Genomic DNA, 22,205 nt, shown 5'->3' on the forward strand with positions numbered 1-22,205 from the left:
GAAGGCAGAATTGGTTACTTAAATTTTAAATTTAGATGTACCGTACGGTAACAGACCCTTTCCAGCCCATATTGCCCAAATACTCCAATTAATCTACAAGCGTGGGGTGGGAGGAAATCGGAGGACACCCAGACAGACCTGGGAAGAGCGTGTCCTCGCAGATTCAAACCCGGGTGGCTGGCACTGCAATAATCGCTACAATAACTGTGCCGCCCAAAAACCTAACAAGTTCAGGGTGCCCAGGTTTTTATTTGCGTTTGTATTAACGAAAATGCAGCTCGCTTCGTGTGGGTTTTGGGGATCTTGATCGCCGTTTCTAAAACAGGGGCAAATTATTAAACTTCATTTTACGTAGAATTTTTTAGATAAAAGTGATTGGCAGTTTGTTTTTCTGCAAAAAGTTAAGCAGAGAACTGTGTGATGTGAAGCGTACCCAAAGGGATTAGCAAGTTCAATCCAAATATGTAGAGAACAGTCCAGATTAATAATTTTAAATTATGCATATTAACAATCAGATACAGACAGTATTGAGTAAATAGCAAGAAGAAACAATGCATCCTAACGATACCTTTTCGGATGCGATGAAGTGAATAAATCACACCTCGAGGAAGAAACACTTCCTGTGGTATCAATCGTTGAGACTGTTTTCCTGTTGACAGCATCTAGATGGGAGCATTATTGGAAAGGAGGACAGCAGTGAATAAATGTTCAACAATTCTTGAAGTTTAACTGGTGATCTAACTTAGCTGCCGAAACTAAGAAAGAAAGAAAATTAACAAGGTGGATGGACGCTGAAAATGACCCCCAGTGAAGGCAATCCAAAATTTTAAAAAATCTCCAACTCTAATGAATAAATTAAGTGAAAATAGTCGAACTACCACATTCCACTTTGACAGCACCTCCCAGACCAAACAAAGCTCATACATTATGGCCAGTTGGGGAGGAGAGGATTGACGGAGGAAGGACTGAAATTGTCTCTCTCGCTGTAGGCCAACACATACAGGAGATTTCCATTTCTGAGATTAGTTCATTTTCAAAACAAATATCAAATACTGATAGACCCCCTATTACGACGTCCCAACATACGATATTTCAACGCATTTTATTTTTGGTGAAATTTCACATTTTTTCCGCCCAATTTCAACTTACGATCATTTACAGTGCGAGTCCCAGAACTGAACCCCATTGTAACTCAGGGTTAACTTGTATTAACGCCACAATTTTCTACGGTAGGTTAGTGTAGCAATTAGCGCAACACTATTACAGCGCCAGTGACCTGGGTTCGAATCTGCCCCCATCTGTAAGGGGTCTGTATGGATTTCCTTCCGGTGCTCTGGTTTCCTCCCACATTCTAAAAATGTGCAGAGTTTGTAGACTAATTGGTCACATGGGTGTATTTGGGCCACGTAGCCTCGTGGGCCGGAAGGGTCTGTTACCGTGCTGTATCTCCAAATTAAAAATTATTACAACAAATGATAAGAAGGTTAAATCCCCAAACTAAAAATCAGGCACATCAATTCATTAAAGAATATTTTCTGAAGTCAATTCCCATTTACCACACAGAAATGACAGAGCACTTACTAGGTTCTGCTGCTATAGTGCTGGACGGTGCCTTCCTGGGCCTTTCAAAGCAACTTTTCCCCATTGCTTCTCTGTAACCATATGATTCCTACATTTAAGAGATTAGAAAGCCAATGTTTTATTATTTGCTTTATCAAGGTCAAGGTTCCTTTTATCGTCACGTTAAATGCAATTTCCATGATATTCTTGAACTTTTGCCCAGTACCCCTAATTATAAGAGAAAGCAAAAGAGATTGCCTTCAGAGTCACTGAGTGTCTGTGGATTTGCCTTTAGTGCTCTTGCAGCCTTGAATGCCGCACGGGGTGGGTTTCTCCAATTTCTAGTGCCCTGCGCCGGCTTGCTGCTCCCCCCCAGAGTCTGCAATCCCCTTCATGAGCAAATCATGGAATTAGAATGACTATTGTCTACGTTTCAGGTAACTCCCTCCCCTTGCTATTCCTTCTTTACCTTCCCCCATTGGTTTTTTTCTCTCCAACTCTCCCTCTCAAACTGTGTGCCGCTGTCTCCCAACTGGAAACAGTCAGAAGAATCCCCTGTCCCGGCATCATCGAGGAGAGCGGCATCTCAGGCAAGAGCGGGACCTCGGGCTCAGTGGCGTTCCCTCCTCGGCACAGCGGAGCTCCCTTCCCCAGTGTGCATGCTCAGTATGCCTAGCAGGGGAGGATTTGGAGTTGGGAGCTCCAGTGACCAGGGAGTCAGGAGCCCACCGACTCGGCAATGAGAGTTCCAGTGGCCCAGGAAGCCTCCCCAGGGATCGGATGCAGCGATGGGTCCACGTCAAGGATCGACGGCAGCGGGTGGGAGTTTTGGTGATCGGCTGTGGCAGCTGGAAAGTCTCAGTGATCGGCGGCGGCCATCATTTTTTTTGTGAGAATTAATGCTTAAAAAGCCTTCCTTGTTTTTTTGCTGTTCTTTAAATATTGATACAAATGATTTGCTGTTGCTACTGGGCTGTTCTTTAAAAAAGTTCATCCGACATAGGCCTGATCTCGACCATTTTGGAGTTGTACTCTTCAGCACGGTAACAGGCCCTTCCAGTCCATGGGCCCGTGTCCCCCAAATGCACAATCCCTAGACGCTTTGAAAGTTGAAGGTCTGAAACGGGTCTTTCTTGCTCAAGATGCAACATCCCATTCTCTGACATATAACATTTGACAAAGGAAACTTATAATGGATTCTTTTACTGGTTTAAAGGAAGTTTCTTTTTGCCAAACACCTTTGGAGTAATGCCATTTACAGGAAATGGACAAAAAAAATCCAACCACTTTACATGAACTTTTCTTTCAGTCACAATACTTGGATCACAGTTCACACAAATGAAAATGATCCAATTTATTTTGGTCTTGCCTTTGGAGTTTGGTCTAAATCATATGAAATAGAAGGATTTCATAGGGCAACTTTGATTTGAATGTTTGACTGGAACACATTTAACTTGCTTTGTACTACAGATACTTTGAAACCTGTCTTAAAAAACTGAGCACTTTTCTTACAGCTGGAGAAAGGAAAGAGAGAATGCACGAAAAAAAAGGTGGCCATTGACACACCCAGCAAAGACGTTACTGTTCGTCATCTGTTAATTTGGGGACAATAATGAAAGCAGCTATTGCAAAATCCAGTGTACAAAAGCTATTATTCTTCATCTATTGACTTGCTGGTTTGTAAAACCGTTTGACTCAATAATAGGTTTGACCATTGTTTTGGGAAGGTATAAAAATAACACCAGTTCAGTAATAAGCATTATACACAAATTCAACCAAATGGAATGTGTCTGTTTTAAATCTTACCTTCTCTGTATATTTTTCAGTGCGAAGCGGCTTTCCGCAGTGATGGTTTGTAAGGATTATTGCTATGGTCGACAACGTTTTTCCCTGGAAAAATACCACAAGATTACATTGTAGATTCAAGGCATGGAGTGTATGCAAGGAGCATCCTCGGAAGGAGCAAGGAGTTAGCATCCCTGCCCACGTTCCAAATATACTCATAAGAAAGTTAGTCTCACGGGATAGTGACAGAAGAACTTTACCCTTTGAGAGAGGGATTTTCTTTTGATGGCACAGTTAGCGTAGCGGTTAGCGCAAGACTGTAACAGTGACAGCGACCCGGGTTTGAATCCAGCGCTCTCTGTCAGGAGTTTGTCATGTTCTCCACATGTCTCACCCTTCAGCTGCAGGTTAATTGGGGTATTTAGGCTGCACGGGCTCGGGGGGCTGGAAGGGCCTGTTAACAACGGATGGTTTTTTCTGCAGGGTAGCTCTCATGGAGATATTTGGTTCTTCGTAGTCTCAACATGATATGATGCTCAGGATTAAAGTTTCGCATTTTCACATAGAAGGGCTCCGACCATTACGAATGATCCGACATAAAAATACAACTTGACTCAAACTCACCCGTACATTTTAAAAGTATTTTTCAAGTTTGTAATAACAATAATGTTTCATGGTGTACACTGATAACTGGATACAGCATATATTACACGAGTTTAACTTTGGATAACTTCAGGATGAATATTCAATGAGATTAAAGAATTATAGGAAGTGCGTGAGTGGTGATCAGACCATACGCATTAGAATTTAGATAAGAAAGAAGCAGGGAGGTTATTTCCACTGGCAGGTGAGATTAGAACTAGGGGACATAGTCTCAAGGTTTCAGGGGAGTAGATTTATTTAAAATAGACTACAAGGAGGAGCTGCTTCTTCCAGAGAGTGACGAATCTGTAGAATTCTCTACCCAAAGAAGCAACACAGGCTGCTTAACTGAATGTACTCAAGACACATATGGACAGATATTCAAATGATAGGGGGAATTAAGGGTTATTGGGAAAATGGGGCAGTAAAGTGGCGTAACACTGTTGCAGTGCAAACGGTCCGGGTTTGAAATCGGTACTGTTTGTAAAAAGTTTGTACTTTCTCCCCATATACTTAACTAATATATTTCCAAATGTATTGAATTTAATGCCAGAATTTGCAATTAACAAGCTGTAGATAACTAGCTCAAACTCACAACTGCTTGGGTACCATAACCATCAGGATGAGTGTTAATCATCCTTTGAATGAATGAGACAAGAGTTCATTGGGAAATTCTAGTTTGATATTATTCTTTTGTTAGATAATTTTTTATTTTACTCTTCACCGTGAACCACGTCAGTAACAATATATAGATATTCAGCACTAATACTAAACAGTGACAGTTTCATTTTTTTTCTATATGAGGTAACCTTGATTACAGGGAGGGGTTAGATTAGATTTAGTTTTTCTTTTATTCAAGTTATTTCAATAAACGGGTCTCATAAATCATTTCAATTAAATATTTTTGAAGTTTTATAAGCAATTATTGATGTCGTTTTATCTACATTTTTTGCTTATTTGTAGACAAATGAATTATGTAATTTTCAATTCTGTATTTATGCTTATACGTTAAACAATAAAAATATTTTAAAAAGAAAGATTAGAGAATTACAAGAATGATCTCTTACCAGACCCATGTCGTCAGCCAGGATGCCTCCGTGAACATTTTCAGGTCTCTCCTTTTCTGCGAAGTTTGTCAGCAGATTGTAGAACATGTTATTTCTCTGCTCCCAGAATGGAGGAAGGTCGGTGTTGTTTTCCCTCAGCACCATCCAGGCCAGCGCCTGCTTCTGATGAGGCAGCAATGGTGTGCGGACAGCCTGCGAGCACAAAATTTAAACATCGGGCTAGAAGAGGGTCCTTCAAGGATAGTTTCTATGCAGGGCATCACCATGCAACATCACAGCCCAGCAGAGCTGGCTCCTGCCTCTGAAGTTGAAGGCTTGCTTTTCTGACCCGGAGTCAGCCATACAATCATCCATTGGTGCTGTACATTATAAGAGTTTAAATGGAAGCTCAAGATTGTATCAAGGATACTAAATTTAGTCCCTCGGTGGAAAAATCTTGAGCAAGGGTGGATGGCCCATTAGAACATCGTCTCCAACAATAACTTGCACAGTGTGAACATTGCACTACTTTGTTTCAACACTAGATGTTGCAGCCATTTTGTACAACTACTACTAGATGGTTGCAAATGTTACCGTATATGCCGTATAGGACAACTCTATATAGGGCACCTGGAATTTTCACCTAAAATTTTGGTTTTGAGCGATACAGTTTGAATAAGTTAATCCCGCCCTCCATCCCAAAAAATCTGCCACTTACTGCTTGACCAGTGGATGCTGTTAAAAACAAATCACAGTATTTTAATAACAAGTTATCGGTTAAATGTCTAAATATTATTTGCATATTTTAAAATAAACCATTGCTGCCTCCTGTAACAGACCGTTTAAAGCCAGACCAGATGGATGGACCCCACCAAGACCTCGCAAATAACTAACAATCCATGCACAAGATTGCGCCTGAGCCAGCAGGAAGACGGTGGGTGGCGGTGTTGCGTCTTCAGTCATCTTGGTAAGAATTTTATTCTCTTTGTATCGGATGACCCCCAATTTTAAGGTAAAAATTTTAAGTTTGATGATCATCCTATACAACGGCAGCAACTGTATACATCGATTAAAAAGTTTACCTCATTAAAAAAAATATCTACCTCAGTTTAAAAAACTTTTATTTTGCACTGCTTTTTGAATGAGAGTTTTAAAGAATATTATTCTATTCATTTAAATTAAAGAGCAGCAGATACAGAAATGCCGATTCCAATATGTGAGCTCATCAATAAAATAACTAATGTCAACAGTTGATCTGTTCAGTAGTGTCGTGTAGTTATTTTGATAGAAAATTAATTTTCAATGGCACAGGGGTTTTCTGGTCTATAAACACATTTTCTTGCAGTGCAAATGGTTGAAAAATGCCGGGCTTAATATTGTTTGGCCCGTGACTCTGTATGTGGCCCACAACCAAAAAGGTTCGCCCGCCCTGATCTAGACTCTCCGACATTCATCCCGATTAATATACAAACAGATAAATAATTTTTTAAAAAGTCAGTGCTGTCTACTAAATGAGACCTAATGCATCACATTAGAAATGAAACAGTAAAAGTGGGCAGAATGCAATAATTGGTGCGCTGCTTAAGAACTAATCCAAATATTTTGCATCTGTTAAAAGGCCAGCAAGTTGCCAGTAACATTGTTGCAGTCTGCAAGGTGACCCTGCAAACGTTTTAGAAATGCTAGCTGGTCAAGATTGTTGGAGAGCTTGCGAACAGCACCATCTACTAGTCCAAATCAGCAATAACATGACGAGTAACTTCCCAAAGCCCAAGATTTCCAATTTTCAGAGAACAAAGCTCCTAACACCCAGTGAGATTTGACTTTGTGCCTCTGAGTGGGAGGAGTCATCTCCCTCCAGAGATTTTGGTGCGCAGTTACTACACAAAGTGGTCAATGGTACTCTGTATTATAGAAGGGTGTGAGCGCTGCTGTGTGTAGAATTCAGGCACTAAGTACGTAGGCTTTAATCTGCTTAAACTCGTGTACACAAGATCTCAGTACCTTCCTGGCTCCACGTGCAGGACTGACTATCAAAGGGGCCGGCACAAGTCTTAATATGGGCCGGTGATTGACAGCGAGTAGGTGGGGCCAGCCTCCCAGGCTGCCTACCTGTAGGTACAGTGATCGCCCCCTGCAGTAGGCCAGTAGGAGGGTGGTCAATGTAGTGGGGTTGTATCACAACAAAGGGTTTAAGTGGAAGCCCAATCTGTCCTCTCACACTGGACCAGCATCCCACATCAGTGTTTAAAATAGAGGAGAATTTGTCCTATGCTTTGACACTCAGTGTCTCTGAAGGGACTCTCTTTTCCTTCTCTTTCTCCTATTGTTAGGGGCACCAGGCAATGCTCATGGCAATTCTTTGTTTGCCTTATGGCAGACAAAAGTTTAATTACATCATATACAGGATACATCACTTTAATCTGGCGACTTGGCCATTGCCGGACCACAGAAAATGCTAGAAAACAGAAATTGACCCCTAAGGGAACCCCCAGGTAAACATATCAAAGGTAGAACAAAGTTTAAAACAGTAAATAATGCTGCTGGACGGCAGTTAGCATAATGCCTTCACAGAACCAGTGATCGGGACCGGTATTCGGGTCGTGCGCTGTCTGTAAGGAATATGTACTAGCGGTGGCAGATTCAAATGTGCTGGACCACAGAGCACTCGATAAGAGAGATACAATCTAGATATTACATTTTTATGTACTATTTACATAACAATAAAAGGAACCTTGATCATTTTTAAAACAGTGTCAAGTTTTTAAGACAAGGATAGAGGGGAATAAGAAAATCTGCAGACACTGTGTCTTTAATTTACACACAATTACTGAAGAAACTAAGCAGGTCACGCGGTGTCCTCATGAAGCATAGATAAAACCCCTCGGGAGAGATCCGAATAAAATCGAGGGGAGGGAGTAGCAGGGGAGGAGCACAGGCCCACAGGCAAGAGGTCACAGATGGATATGGGTGGGAGGGCATGACAGGGAATAGGTGGATATGCAATTCTTAGATTGGCTGAGAGCGTTCTAGAAGAAGCCGCACAAAAGATTTCTGCATTAGATGAGGATGCAGGATACAATAGCGAAAACCTACCGGGGACAAACAGTACCTAAGTTGATGGAAGGAGAAGGAAAGAAAAGAATGGACTCAGTAGAATTTCTGGTGTAATTTTGTTGAATGACAACATTGTCTGACTGGCTTAATGCAACCTAGATTGTATACCTAAAATGGATGAGAGGGGGGGGTGGGGGGGTGGTTTGGGAGGAAAGGGGGGGGGGAAGAAAAAGTCACTGTATATGTGTGAAAAAGAAATAGTGTATATCATGGCTAATGTGATTTATGGTGTGAAAAATAAAAAATTTAAAAAAAAAAAAGATGAGGATGCAGGGAGTCGGGAGAACTGTATTAGCCTGGATGAAGGATTGGTTAATCGATAGAAGGCAAAGAGTTGGGATAAATGGGTGTTGATCTGGATGGCATCAGTGGTTAGTGGTAGACAAAGGAATCGACACCGGGTCCACATCTGTTCGCAATATACATAACCAATTTGGAGGAGAGGACCATACAGTGAATTAAAGTTTTCTGATGACACTAAACAGAGTGGAAAAGCTAACGATGTGGAGGACACACATAGCTTCCCCATCAGCATTGCCCGCCACCCCTTTGCTGTCCTGCCCAAACAAACATAATCATTATCCAACCACAAGTCTAAGCCTAACACTACATTCCACAAGGCCAGAGTACAAAAATTGGCATTTATATAGCTTCCTAGTGTGGTGAAACATTCCAAGCTGCTTCACAGGAGCTCAAAAGCCTTTTATATTTTCACGCGACTACATTAATTGCTCTAACAACAGTTCAACAACGGTTCGCTTCACCTCAGCTGGCTCCATTTCCCGAGTCTTGTCATGCTCTTTCAGATCTTCAAAAATCTTGTCAAATTCATTCTTTAGCTGCAAAAGAAAATTAATTCTCAAAGTTGGGAGCAAATAAAACGAGAATAAAAGTAATTCCAAAGTGGCTGATAATCTAATAAAAGTACACAAAATGATGAGGAGCCTACGTTGAGTAGGCAAGAGCTCCCCTTGGTCCATAGAGAGTGGTTTATATCTGGAACTCACTGACAGAGGGGATGGTGGAAGTGGACACATCTCTGTTTAAGGGACACTCAGACAGAAACTTAAATAGGGAAAGCATGCAGGGACACAGACCTCACGCAGGCAAATGGCATTAGTGTGGACCAGTGGTTTTCAAATTGCACCCCTAAACTCACAATCCACCTGAAGCAATCCCTGTGCCATCGGTGCTCTGTGATTGGTAAGGGATTGCTTCAGGTGATATGTGAGTGGGAAGGGATGGATGAGAATCAGTGCTCTAGACCAGTGGTTCTCAACCTTTTTCTTTCCACTCACATATCACTTTAAGTAATCCCTATGCCATAAGTACTCTGTAATGTGTACGGGATGGCTTAAAGTGGGATGTAAGTGGAAAGAAAAAGGTCGAGAACCACTGCTCTAGACCCAATTGTTACTGAAATATTTTGTTTGAGAAAAATTGTCATTGGCCCATTTCCTTTGGAGTTATGAAACCGTGCACATAACGAGTCAATGAGGGATGATTAAAACAGTGGTTTTCGAACCATTTTCTTTCCACTCACATCCCACCTTCAGCAATCCCTTACTAATCACAGAGCAACTATGACATGCGGATTACTTGAGGTGGAATGTGAATGTAAGAGGGTGTTTGAAAAGCACTGGTGTGGACAAGCAAATTGACATGGACATGGGCTAAGGATTCTATGACTCCTGATTGAAATATCCTGCATTACACATCTCAAAAGCCCTGTCAAATCACAGCTGAAGGGACATGGAAGGCACTTCCCAAATTATGGTCACAACGCTATTACAGCCCCAGAGACCCTGGTTAAAATCTGGCACTGGCTGCAAGACGTTTGTATGCTCACCCTGTGGCCTGCGGGCATTCTCCCTGGATCCTCCAGTTTCCTCTCACCAGAAATGGCTCCTTCTGTGTGGTCAATAACTTTAAATACAAATAGAAGCTTGCGAGGTCCCCCCTCCATACACTGCCTGGTGCAGAAGGAAGGAGTCTCAGTGGCAGCAGGCAGTGAGGAGAGCTTAAACAAAGCAAGCCTTGGGTCCGATTACTGCCTAACACCTTTGGCTGAAGGGTCGCTGTGCAGAGGGTTGGCATGGTTAAATTAGTTAACCAGATGCTCAGAGTGATGGTTCAAAGCCCATCATAGTATATTTAAATTCAGTTAATGAAGCAAATTCTAGAATTTAAAATACTAGTATCAGTATTAACACCTCCACACGGTCTTAATTCCAACTCAAATATTTTGATTGACATGGTCGTTATGTGACTCCAAATGCAGAAACGGAAAGTTGATGCACCGTTGCCCTCTGAAACGGGACTGTCTTCATGTCTCACTGTAAGGAGCTGGACAACACTAATGGAGACTTGTCTGCCCTATGGCAGACTAAAAGAAATTTTGTGCAATATTACATTTTCTGTTTTATTACATGACAATAAAAAAGAATCGGGAACATCTTAGATATAACAAGTCTGAGGTGGCCCATCAGGTCAATGAAGTCAAGGATTCAGTTCTACAGCACAGAAACAGGCCCTCAGCCAAGGTATCTCCCTGAGCTTGTCCTATTTGCCTGCATTTGGCCCTTATCAGTCCTTTCCATAAACCTGTCTAAATGCATTTTAAACTTGCTTCGACCACCTGCTCTGGCAACTTGTTCCATATACCCACGACCCCTTGCATGTGGAAAAGGTGCCCCTTCTCTTTTCCCCCTCACCTCCAGTGTTAAATTCCGCCCATCTTTGGAAAAGAACTGTGTCCATCCTCTATAAGGTCTGCCTGTCCCGCATCGGACTTGTCAGCCACAAACGAGCCTGCAGCTGACATGGACATTTACCCCTCCAAAAATCTTCGTCTGCGAAGCCAAGCCAAAGAATAAGGTCACCCCTCAGCCTTTGGCCCAAGGAAAACACTCCCAGCCCACCCAGTCTCTTAATTCCAACACTGTAGAAGCAGATTCCAGCCAATGAATCCTGCAGTCCCCAATTATACCCAATCTACCAATCCTATATGTCATGGGAAGAACGTACAAAATCCTTACAGGGCCGCTGGCGCTGTAAATAGCTCAGTACTAACTGCTACGTTAACCCCACCATCTAAACAACTCAACCACTCCAATGTAGAAGGTTTATAGCCTACCTAGAAATATCAATTATGAGAAAACCAGCTGTTACAGAAATAAAGTCACAGACTTCCAGAGAAAATGCTGGAAGGAAGTGACAAATATTAAGCCAAGGGACTTTTCAGACAGGAAATTAGAATCTGCCCTAAAAAAAGTTTCAAGGTAATCACAGCTCTCTCCCCCAGGCTCGAGACTACATAATACCTTCAATACCTAAATGCCTCCAACAAGCTGCACATGCCTGTCAAACAGAACGGCATTTGCAAGTGTTAATAAATGAGACTAAGGCAGACAGAACACCGTATATTGCAAGCAGCTTCCATTGTATATGCTACAAATTCATATCTTTTAATTATAACATGTACATGTAAAAAGCCAATTGATGCTAACCATTTTCCTGTCTTTAGAAATGTGCAAATATTGACTGCAATGCCTCAACTTGTAACAATACTTTCAAAGAGATAACTTTCTAATTTGCATGCAAGAATATTGCTCCCTTGCCCTGGATTATTTGAATAAGACCAAACAGTCTTAGTGAGGTGACCTTGTCTACCCAACACTGCAGGCTGCTCATTCCTGCTACCATTATTCTTAGAGTCTGTTTGAACTGTACTGTGTGGCTTGGTTATACTTTTTGTATCTTGACAGGAGCTCAATTTTAACACCAATCCCATGTCAGATTCCACGAGTCCCACTCGCCCTCTGTTTCCTCGATGCCCTAACAGTTATTAGTACCCACTCGTCCCATCAAATCCCCTTTATATTTATTTTCTTTATTAAGGGGGCTGATTTACAGCAGCTAATTGACTTGCTTTGGGATGTGGAAGGACACCACAACACACAACATAGTCACAGGGTATGCATAGAGAGCATTAAAATCAGGATCAAAGTTCTGAGACAGCACCTCCAACCTCTGCACCTGAATGGGAATTTAAACCTGACCTTGCCATTGACTCCTGTATCTATGACACACAGGAGACGGCAGATGATGGAATCTGAAGCTAAACACCCTTTGCTGGATGAACTCAACATATCAAGTAGCATCAGTGGGAGAATGACTGACATTTCAACCATTGATGTTTGAAAGGTAGGCTTGTTCCCAAGAGCTCTCAATACTATTAAGGACATCAATGCAATTAAACTGCCTAGTATCTGGGGAAATATCAAACCCTTTAGTTCCATACCAGGTTGTACTGTAAACACAGAAATGCCCAGGACATCACAGGAAAACCCCTCCCCAGTACTGAGCATATACAGAGAGCGCCCCAATCATCAGGCCTACACCACCTAGCACAAGCTCTATGCTCGTTGCTGCCATCAAGAAAGAGGTATGAGTGCCACAAGATTCACATCACCAAGTTCAGGAACAGCTGCTGCCCCTCCACCATCAGACTCCTCAACAGCAAACTCAATCAGAGACCCATTTAAGGACTCTTATTTGTGCACTTTATTGATTTTCTTTTTGTTCTCTCTGTATTACACAGTAATACATGTTTACGCTGTGTACAGTTTTTTTTGCACTACCAATTAGTGGCAATTCTACTGCACCTGCAGGAAAAAGGAATCTCAGGATTGTATGTGATATAATGTACATTAGGGTTAATGTAAATTAACATTAGGTTTAAATAGGTTAAATCTGAACTCAGCAGGTCTCACAGCATCCATAGGAGGGCTCTCCATGTTTGGGACAAAGACACCTTTATTCTTTTATTTTCCCCTGTGCTCCACAGTTAGAAATTTGCATTCAAACAATTCACATATAATTGAAGTGCATGTTGCAGATTATATTCAAGGTTATGACCATGTAGAAATTACAGCACTTTTTGTACTTAGTCCCCTCCTTTCAGGGCACCATATGTTTGAGACATTTGCCTTCACAGGGGTTTGTGAGTATTCAGGTATGTTTAATTGCTTCATTGGTGCAGGTATAAGAGAGATGGGCTTGCTTCTCAGCTTTTGATCACATCTCGAGTCTGTGGTTGCCATTTTTCTACACGAGGATCAGATTTTGCCAAAAAGTATTAAAAGAGCCTGCAGAATTCAGGAAAAAGGTTGTGTGGACAGAGGAGACCAATAATGGCAAGGGCAAAGTGAAGGAACTGCCTAAGATCCAAAGCATACCACCTTCGCATTGGTTTGCATCTTGCCGCGCAGCCTCTGTATTTCTGCTCATGAAGCCTTCTGCGGACAGTAGACAATGACACATCCACACCTACCTCCTCTGAAGAATGTTTCAGATCTGTCTGACAGGGATTTGGGGATTTTTCGGTCATCGGCAGTGGAGTCTTCCTTGGCCTGTCAGTGCGCTCTTTTTTTTTAATGATGTTCCAAACAGTTGATTTTGGTAATCCCAAGGTTTGGGTGATGTCTCTTGTCTTATTCTTGTTTTTCAGCCTCATAATTGCTTTTTTAAAACTTTCATGGACAAAACTCTGGTCCTCATGTGGAAAAAATAGCTACAGACTCCAAAGGTTATGAAAAGCCTTGAAGCCTAGCTCTCTTATACCTGCACCAATAAAGCAATTAAAAATGGCCATATAATTTCTACATGGTCAAACCAAAACGTATACAAATCACCTTGAATAAAATCTGGAATATGCACTTCAATTACAAGTGAATTGTTTGAATACAAATGTAAAACTTTGTAGTTTTAAGCTTTAAATTTGCAGGCACAAATAAAGGAAAAAAAGTGTCTTTGTCCAAAGATTATGGAAGGCATATTTAAACTGTACAGTATCTGAGGAAATATTAAATCCTTTAAATTCCATATCAGGTTGTACCGTAAACACAAAAATTCTGGAGGAACTCAGCAGGCTTCGTGGTATCCACAGGAGGTAAAAATATACAACTGACATTTCGGACTTAAACCCTTCTTGAAGGCAATTTAGAACAGTGATTTGCCCGCTGACATACTAATTTGGTTGTAATACCTACGTGGAAGTTTCTTGAAAGGGACATGGAAAATTCCACATTTGTAACCGGGAAACTCCAATGTTAAAATACACCCTCACCTGTTCTGCTGTCATCTGCACAGCAGTGTGCACAGGAGCTTTGTAACTTGGACCAGCTCTGGAGGATCCCATTGCAGACCACGCTTCAGTGAATCCACCGCCTAAAAAGAAAAGCAGGTCAAATTGTTGTACTCCCCAACAATTGTCGGCATTGACGTGGTCCATGCCACATGCTGTCGTTCTAAAGTTTGATCATCCTTCCAAAGTTGGCTCATACGAGGACAGAAGGGAGGAAGTTATGTTCAAGTGAGATGAATGAAACTGCAGAAGGCAAAGTTCAAGTTTATATTCATCTGATTATAAGAGAGACTATCACACACATACGCACAAAAACACACAATACATAATGATCGCATAAGTAATCAAAATAAATGTATGTACAGGTACCTAATCCTTTATCTGGGACCCTTGGGGGACAGTGTGTTCCAAATTTCGGATTTTTCGGAAACCCAAATTTAAGCCCACCCGAATTGTGCTGTCGTATCCACCCCCACCCCCTTCCAGTCGTGCTGCTGTCTCCCTCCCCCCGCCCGACTCGCGCTGCTGGTCTCTCCCCCGCCCGACTCGCTCTGCCGGTCTCTCCTCCTCACCCGCCCGTCTCACGCCGCCGGTCACTCGCTCACCCGACTTTTTTCTTCCCCATTTGCCGGATTTTGGAGCTTTCCGGATTTTAGATGTCCGGATAAAGGATTGTGTACCTTTACAAATATTTGGGATGATTCTCATGGTTACAGGTTACTGTTCATCACTCTCACAGCCTATGAAAAGAAGCCATTCCCCAGCCTGGCAGTCCTGATTCTGATGCTCCTGTTCCTCCTTCTTTATAGCAGTGGGTTGAAGATACTGTGCGCTGGATGGATTCCTCGAGTCCTATTTAAGAATGCTTCAGTGATCTTGAGAAGTTAAACAAGAAAGTCTGCAGATGCTGGGGTCGAGTGCAATACACAAGCATGCTGCAGAAACTCAGCAGGAAATAAAGGGGTGCCCTTCACGCCCTATGGACACACATGACCTGCTGAATTTCTTCAGCAGGTTTTTGTATTGTAAATGATGTCGAGAAAACTTTATAGTGACGAAGAGATTTTGTGAGGTGAGTGTGGGGTCCCAAAACTGCTGGGATCTTACCTTTATTGTGAGGTGCCAGCTTGAAGCCATGTAGTTTCAACCTCTCCAAAACAGCGCTGCGGTTTTCCTCTTTTCCCCAGAAGGAAAGCTGCACAGGCATGGTGAACACGTTGTTAGCGCCGTAGGGGACAACCCTGATGGGAAAAGGGCAAGCAGGCATTTATCCACATAAAGCAGTGATTCACAGCCACCCACCCCCCCCCCCCCTCCACAGTTATTGACTGAAATGACACCATTATAAAACAGCCGCCGACAACAAATATGCAGTCTTGCCATAGGGCGGGAAACAAATCTCAGCCGCACAGGTGGACTCAACGCTGCCGAAATCCAACCTGGTGGGCGCAAGATTCTGCCAGCTCCACTTCTGGCTGGGGGAGGTCATCACTCCTGGAACAATCACCATAGAACAACCATCATTCCACCACCAACACACCACCCCCCCCCCCCCACCCCCACCAAACCCACCAGGGCAATGCTCAGCCTTCAAACTATGAGCTGAAGCAGGAAGTCCAAAGTTGTACTTTGTGAAATGTCATCACCGCAGGAGTTCCGCAAAACAAAATAACAAAGATGAACACTAATTCTACAAACCAAGTTGGTTCCCTGCAGCTTAAACAACTGTTGACATGGAGAAGGAAACACAAACCATTCCCAAAGGTGCAGCTTGTTATATTTATTGCCAGACTCTAGACTACACCAATTTAAAAATTCTGCATTTCAATTTGATCTCCTTAAACACTCACTCCTAACAACAAATCGAGGGGCCCTTCTAAACTGCCCAATTTCCTTTACGATTCACTTCAAAGGTTAACAAAAAATCAGACGAGTTTTAAACAGACCAGCAATTTAAATTTTAAAGTTAAATTGATATTAGACATACAGCACAGCAACAGGCTCTTTCGGCCCACGAGTCCATACCACCTAATTACACACCCAATTGACCTACACCCCCGTTTATTTTTGGAGGGTGGGACGAAACAGGAGCACCCAGGGGAAACACATGCAGACACAAGGAGAACATACAAACTCCTTACAGATAGCACGGGATTTGAACCCCAGTCGCTGTAACAGCGTTGCGCTAACCACGCCGCACAAAATTTGTACCGATAATTGACACCCTTCTTTAGATCTGCAATTTTTTATTTTTTTTTAATTTAGACATACTCGACTGTAACAGGCCTTTTCGGCCCAGTTACACCCAATTGCCTACAATTCAATCTAATGTTTTTCCCCCACTTACAATTTTTTAAAATTTTTTTTATTTTTCATACTATGAACCATCTTGACCAAAATACACATAAGGATTTCCCTCTTGAATATACACAGTGTCATTTTCTCCCCTTTTCCCCCCTCCCTTCCCTACCTCCTTCCCACCCCCCTCCCCACCCACTCAAAGTTCAACATAAACGATACAATAAACCCATGAAACAATGTCATCACACAATGAAAATAAACAAGAAAATTGTGTCATCTACTTTTACACACTGGGTCAGTTCATTTCGTCTTCTTCTCATTCTATCATTTTAGGGGGTGGAGGTCCGCGGTAGGACTTCTCTGTTGTGTTCCATGTACGGTTCCCAAATTTGTTCGAATACTGTGATGTTATTTCTTAAATTATATGTTATTTTTTCCAATGGAATACATTTATTCATTTCTGTGTACCATTGCTGTATTCTCAGGCTCTCTTCTGATTTCCAGGTTGACATTATACATTTTTTTTGCTGCATCTAAGGCTATCATAATAAATCTTTTTTGTGCTTCATCCAAATCGAGGCCAAGTTCTTTACTTCTTATATTACTTAGAAGAAAGATCTCTGGATTTTTTTGGTATGTTCCTTTTTGTGATTTTATTTAATACCTGATTTAGATCTTCCCAAAACTTTTCTACTTTCTCACATGCCCAAATTGCATGTACTGTTGTTCCTGTTTCCTCCTTACAGCGAAAACATCTGTCTGATACTGTTGGGTCCCATTTATTTAACTTTTGAGTCGTGGTGTAGAGCCTGTGTAACCAATTATATTGTACCATGCGTAACCTCGTGTTTATTGTATTTCTCATAGTTCCGGAGCATAGCTTTTCCCATGTTTCATTCTTTATCTTTATGTTTAGATCTTGTTCCCACTTTTGTTTGGGTTTACAGCTTGTTTCCTCGTTCTCTTTCTCTTGCAGTTTGATGTACATGTTTGTTATAAATCTTTTAATTATCATTGTGACCCCCCCCCCCCCCCACTTACAATTTGATCCCAATTTGTTTCCTACCTCCTAAGTTTGTAAATGCTTAAGATAAGTCTCAATAACCACAAATTTTGGGGTTCATTGACAACTCAGCAGTGAACTGGCATCCACAGCCAAGTGGGCTTGTGAGGAATGGAGACACAAACGACTGCAGATGCTGGAATGTGGAGCAACAAACAAACTGCTGGAACAACTCAGTTGGTGCCAGCGTTGGCTCTCAGCCCAACACATCGACCAACCCTTTTCGTCTTCATGGTGCTGTTTGCCCCATTGAATTTTTCCAGTGGTCTGTTTGTTGGATGGCGACGAACACCGGCCAAATGCACAGGGCCGAACATAAACAAGAAAGTCTGCAGATGCTGGGGTCGAGTGCAGCAGGCAAATATGCTGGAGAAACTGAGCAGGTCACACAAAATCGACAGTATTGTACTTGACCACAGTAGCTGCAGACTTTCTACCAGACTCTTAATTATGGATGCTGCGTAACCTGCTGAGTTTCTCCTACACGTTTGTGTATGGGGCCCAGAGACGATCTTCTGAGAACTGCGTTAAAAACACATTGGCAGAAGGTTTCCTCAGGTTCTCTTGCTGGATCGAATTTGAAAACTTCCAACACTTTTACTGTTTCATCACGCAGAGTACAGGAAACCTTCACCAAGTGTAGTGGTGTGCTAATATCCACAAGCCACTTTCACCACCATATCAGGCTTTCCGAAAGCATTTCACAGTAAAAGATTTTTCTGCTTTGTCACTAGCATTTTTCATGGTCCATAAAAATAAAGGGATTACTGATGAGTTCATTATTTTTGATGATGTTCAGAGAAAACACAATGGTCTGATCAAAGGGAGGATTTATAGCATCAACCTGAACAGGCAGACAGATTCCTTACACATTTTTTTCTTCATAAAATCCTGAATCACAAACAGAATGTTCTCAATACATTCTTTTGCCCAACTGAAGGCCATGAGGGCTTATCAGGTCTATGACTGTTCCGAAAGACCACTCCCCACTAATCTTACGGAGTCATAAAGATCAACAGCGATGGAAACCGGCATTTCGGCCCAACCTGTGCACACTCCCTACTCAAGCTAGATCCAGTGTTGGACCCATATCCCTCGAAATCCACGTATCCAGCAAAACTTTACAATAGTACCCATTTCTTTTTTTAAAAATTTAGACAAAGAGCACGGTAACAGGCCCTTGCAGCCCATGAGCCTGTGCTACCCCAATTGATCTACAGCCCCGTTACGCTTTGAACGGTGGGAGGAAACCGGAGCACACCACGCAGACATGGAGAGAACATACAAACTCCTTACAGACAGCACAGGATTTGAACCCGGGTCCGAATGCTGGCGCTGTAATGGCGCTGCACTAACCACAACGCTAACTACACCACCAATATACCCTCAGATGCCTTTTAAATTTTTTCCACTCCTACCTAAAATCAATGCTACCTATCCTGGGAAACAACTATGACTGTGTCACTCACAATTCTTTTATAATCCTCTATAAACAATCCCCTTCAGTATTCCATAGGATTGCTTCAGGGAAAAAAGTCCTATCTATCCAGCTTCCGCTTCTAATTCTAACTCACCAGTTCTGGAAACTTTCTTGTGGATCTCTCTTGCACCCTTCCCACCTTAAGTACATCTTTCCTCTGGCTGGGTGACCAGAACTGCACATTAAATTCCAAATGCAGACTGTCCAACGTTTTGTTCAGTTGCAGAACGATGTCCTAGCTCCTGTACTCAATGCCCTCACTGATTAAGGCGAACACACATTCTTTACCATTCTACTGCCGAGGAACCAAGTACCTGTCCAAGTTTCACTGTTGGGCAGCACCCTTGAGAATATTACCATTCATTGTGTAAAACCTGTCCTGGTTTAACCTGCCAAGATGAAACACCTCACAATTTCTATCACCAATTTCATCATATAATCCAAACCGTACAGCCTTCAAACTGCCTGTTAAAGGAGCTGACAGTGTTTGTAAGTAAAATCCTGCGATGGCAGTGGCTGCACTCGGCAGCCATCACATGGGGTTTCTGACTCCTGGGGAGCAGCGGACTGATGCAGGATATCAGAATTGGAGAGAACAACCCCGTTGGGAAGGAGAAGCATGGGAGACGATCCTCCAGAGGTGACCATGACAGTGGACCAGCAAGGGGCCCAGCAGCTGAGGGACCCACACGGGCTGCAGGTGACTTGCATTTGGGGACCTGCATCCAGGCATTGGAGCCAGGATTCAAGAGGGAGCTGAGGTCTTCCAAGAGGCCTCAGGCCGAGATTTGGAGGTTTGCAACTGGAGCTCGGTTTACTGACGATTCGAACAGTGGTGTGTGCAACTGCAGAGGCTGCAGGAGTGCTGGAGATGAATCAACGACACCCAGGGACTCTGAAGGGACCCTCATTTCCTTCTTTTTCTCTCATGTTGCAATGCAAGGGGCAATACTAACGGCACCTCTGTCTTATGGCAAAAGTTGAAGTATATTATATTTTTAATGTATTATCACATGACAATAAAAGGAACCCTGGATCATCCGCAAACTTACTAACCACGATGACTACATTATTATCCAAATCATTATGGATGGGAAACAGTGGACCCAGCACCAAGATCTGTGGCATAACACTGGTCACAAGCCTCCACTACCACCATTTGTCTTACACCATCAAGCAAATTCCGTATCCAATTGGCCAATTGACCCTGGATCCCATATAATGTGACCTCCTGATGAGCCAACCATACAGAGCCTTGTTAAAGTCCATCTGGACAATGTCTACCACTCTCCCCACATCAACATTGTTGGTCTTCAAGAAACACAATCAAATTCATGAGAAACAATTCCCATACACGATGTCATACTGACTCTTTAGCTAGCCCTTGCCTTTCCAAAGACCCTGTCCCTCAGAATCTCTTCCAGAAACTTACGAACGACTGTCCCTGCATCTTTTCTTTTAAGCAAGAGCACAACATGAGCCATCCTCCAGTCTTCCCCAACACCTATTCATCCCGCACACCCATCAACTGCCCCCAGATTCCATCACTCACCTGCACACTTGGTGGAAACTTACCAAAGCCAATTTAAAACTCTAAATCTTAATGCCAAGTTCAACAGGGCCCAAGTTTTAAAAAGTGCTACAAAAACTCATGAACAATGAATGTAGGTCAGGAACAAAGATGCTTGCTCACCCTTCGATCCTGGCCAGTTTGTTATCCAGGATGAAGGCCAGGGGTGCTGCCAACTCTCGTTTAATATGTCCCACTTGAATACCATTCACATTATTGACTTGGACTGCATGATGGTCATAGGGATTGTTTGGATCTCGTCGAAGTGCAACCATTTCATTATTGCTCACCTGGCAACAAGATTCAAAAGACATCAGTGTAGCATCAACACAGACTTCAAGCATGGTATGCTGTGATATCAACATTTCACATGCGCCTTCATCTAGCTTCCACCTGCAAGAAATTTCTAGAGCAGCAGCAGCTCTCGCTCAACACTGGACAAGTATTGTCAAGTTAACATGTTAGCTTTCAAATTATCCAAAGTCAACACTTCTTAATGCAGTCACAATTCTGGAAAAACCTGTCCACGTACTCGGCCATTTCATCTTCTCGGTCTCCATTCACATTTTGGCAAGTTTACTTCTAGGGGTGGAGCACGAGTACTCAGCCAGGGAATTCCACGTTAATGTTGCAATCTGCAGCCCGAGGGAGCAGCAGGTACCAAGGCCAGTCAGATGCCACGTGTATCAGAGGGAGTCCTGCACTCCACCATTCAGCTGGCCCTTGGAAGTTTGAGCCTGCGACTACACGATTAGTTACCCAATGTGGGCAATCACCTACTGGCTGAACTGGTGAATGTTTCCCACAGATATTATAGAACATTACAGCACAGAAACAGACCTCATCTGCCCTTCTGGTCTGTGCAGAACCTTTTTTTTTGGCCTAGTCCCACTGATCTGCACCCAGTCCATAGCCCTCCATTCCTCTCCCACCCATGTACCTGTCCAAATTCTCTTAAATGTCAAAAATGAACCTGCATTCTCCACTTCAGCTGGCAGCTCGTTCCACACGCCCACCACTCTCTGTGTGACGAATGTTTCCACTAAACCATTCCCCTTTCACTCTTAACCCATGTCCTCACCTACTCTCAGTGGAAAAAGCCCATCTACATTTACTCTATCTAGCCCCCTTCATAATTTTAAATACCTCTATGAAATCTCCCCTTATTCTTCTATGCTAAAGTCCTAACCTGTTTAACCATTCCCTGTAACTCAGTTCCTGAAGTCCAGGAAACATCCTAGTAAATCTTCTCTGCACTCTTTCTATCTTATTGATATCTTTCCTGAGTTAGGTGACCAAAACTGCACACAATTCTCCAAATTTGGCCTCACCAATGTCTTATACAGGTCGAGTACCTTTTATCTGAACATCCGAAAACATCCGAAAACTGAAAAGATGCAAACACCAGAAGAAATCTTTGCGCTGAAATCACAAATGGGAAAAAAAAATTCAACTCCTGACTTGCCCATGTGGGGCTCTTGTGCTCTGTTGGC

At 42.6% G+C, this 22,205-nt stretch overlaps 1 protein-coding gene across 4 annotated transcripts in view; it reads right to left on the reverse strand.

Moving 5' to 3' along the window:
• Nucleotides 1-22,205, reverse strand: part of hltf (helicase-like transcription factor) — a 67,883-nt gene that overhangs the window by 40,422 nt on the left and 5,256 nt on the right. For 3 of the 4 annotated variants that reach the window (XM_069897406.1, XM_069897407.1, XM_069897408.1), the window contains exons 3-10: nucleotides 20,836-21,002; nucleotides 15,406-15,539; nucleotides 14,281-14,381; nucleotides 8,915-8,989; nucleotides 5,055-5,246; nucleotides 3,367-3,450; nucleotides 1,582-1,669; nucleotides 569-662 (exon numbers count right to left, since the gene is read on the reverse strand). In XM_069897406.1, coding sequence (XP_069753507.1) covers nucleotides 569-662; nucleotides 1,582-1,669; nucleotides 3,367-3,450; nucleotides 5,055-5,246; nucleotides 8,915-8,989; nucleotides 14,281-14,381; nucleotides 15,406-15,539; nucleotides 20,836-21,002 — 935 coding nt within the window. The remainder of the gene's footprint in view (nucleotides 1-568; nucleotides 663-1,581; nucleotides 1,670-3,366; nucleotides 3,451-5,054; nucleotides 5,247-8,914; nucleotides 8,990-14,280; nucleotides 14,382-15,405; nucleotides 15,540-20,835; nucleotides 21,003-22,205) is intronic. The other variant, XM_069897409.1, reaches the window with a different exon arrangement.

Source organism: Narcine bancroftii, chromosome 9 (genome assembly GCF_036971445.1).
Source record: "Narcine bancroftii isolate sNarBan1 chromosome 9, sNarBan1.hap1, whole genome shotgun sequence".
Taxonomy (NCBI): domain Eukaryota; kingdom Metazoa; phylum Chordata; class Chondrichthyes; order Torpediniformes; family Narcinidae; genus Narcine; species Narcine bancroftii.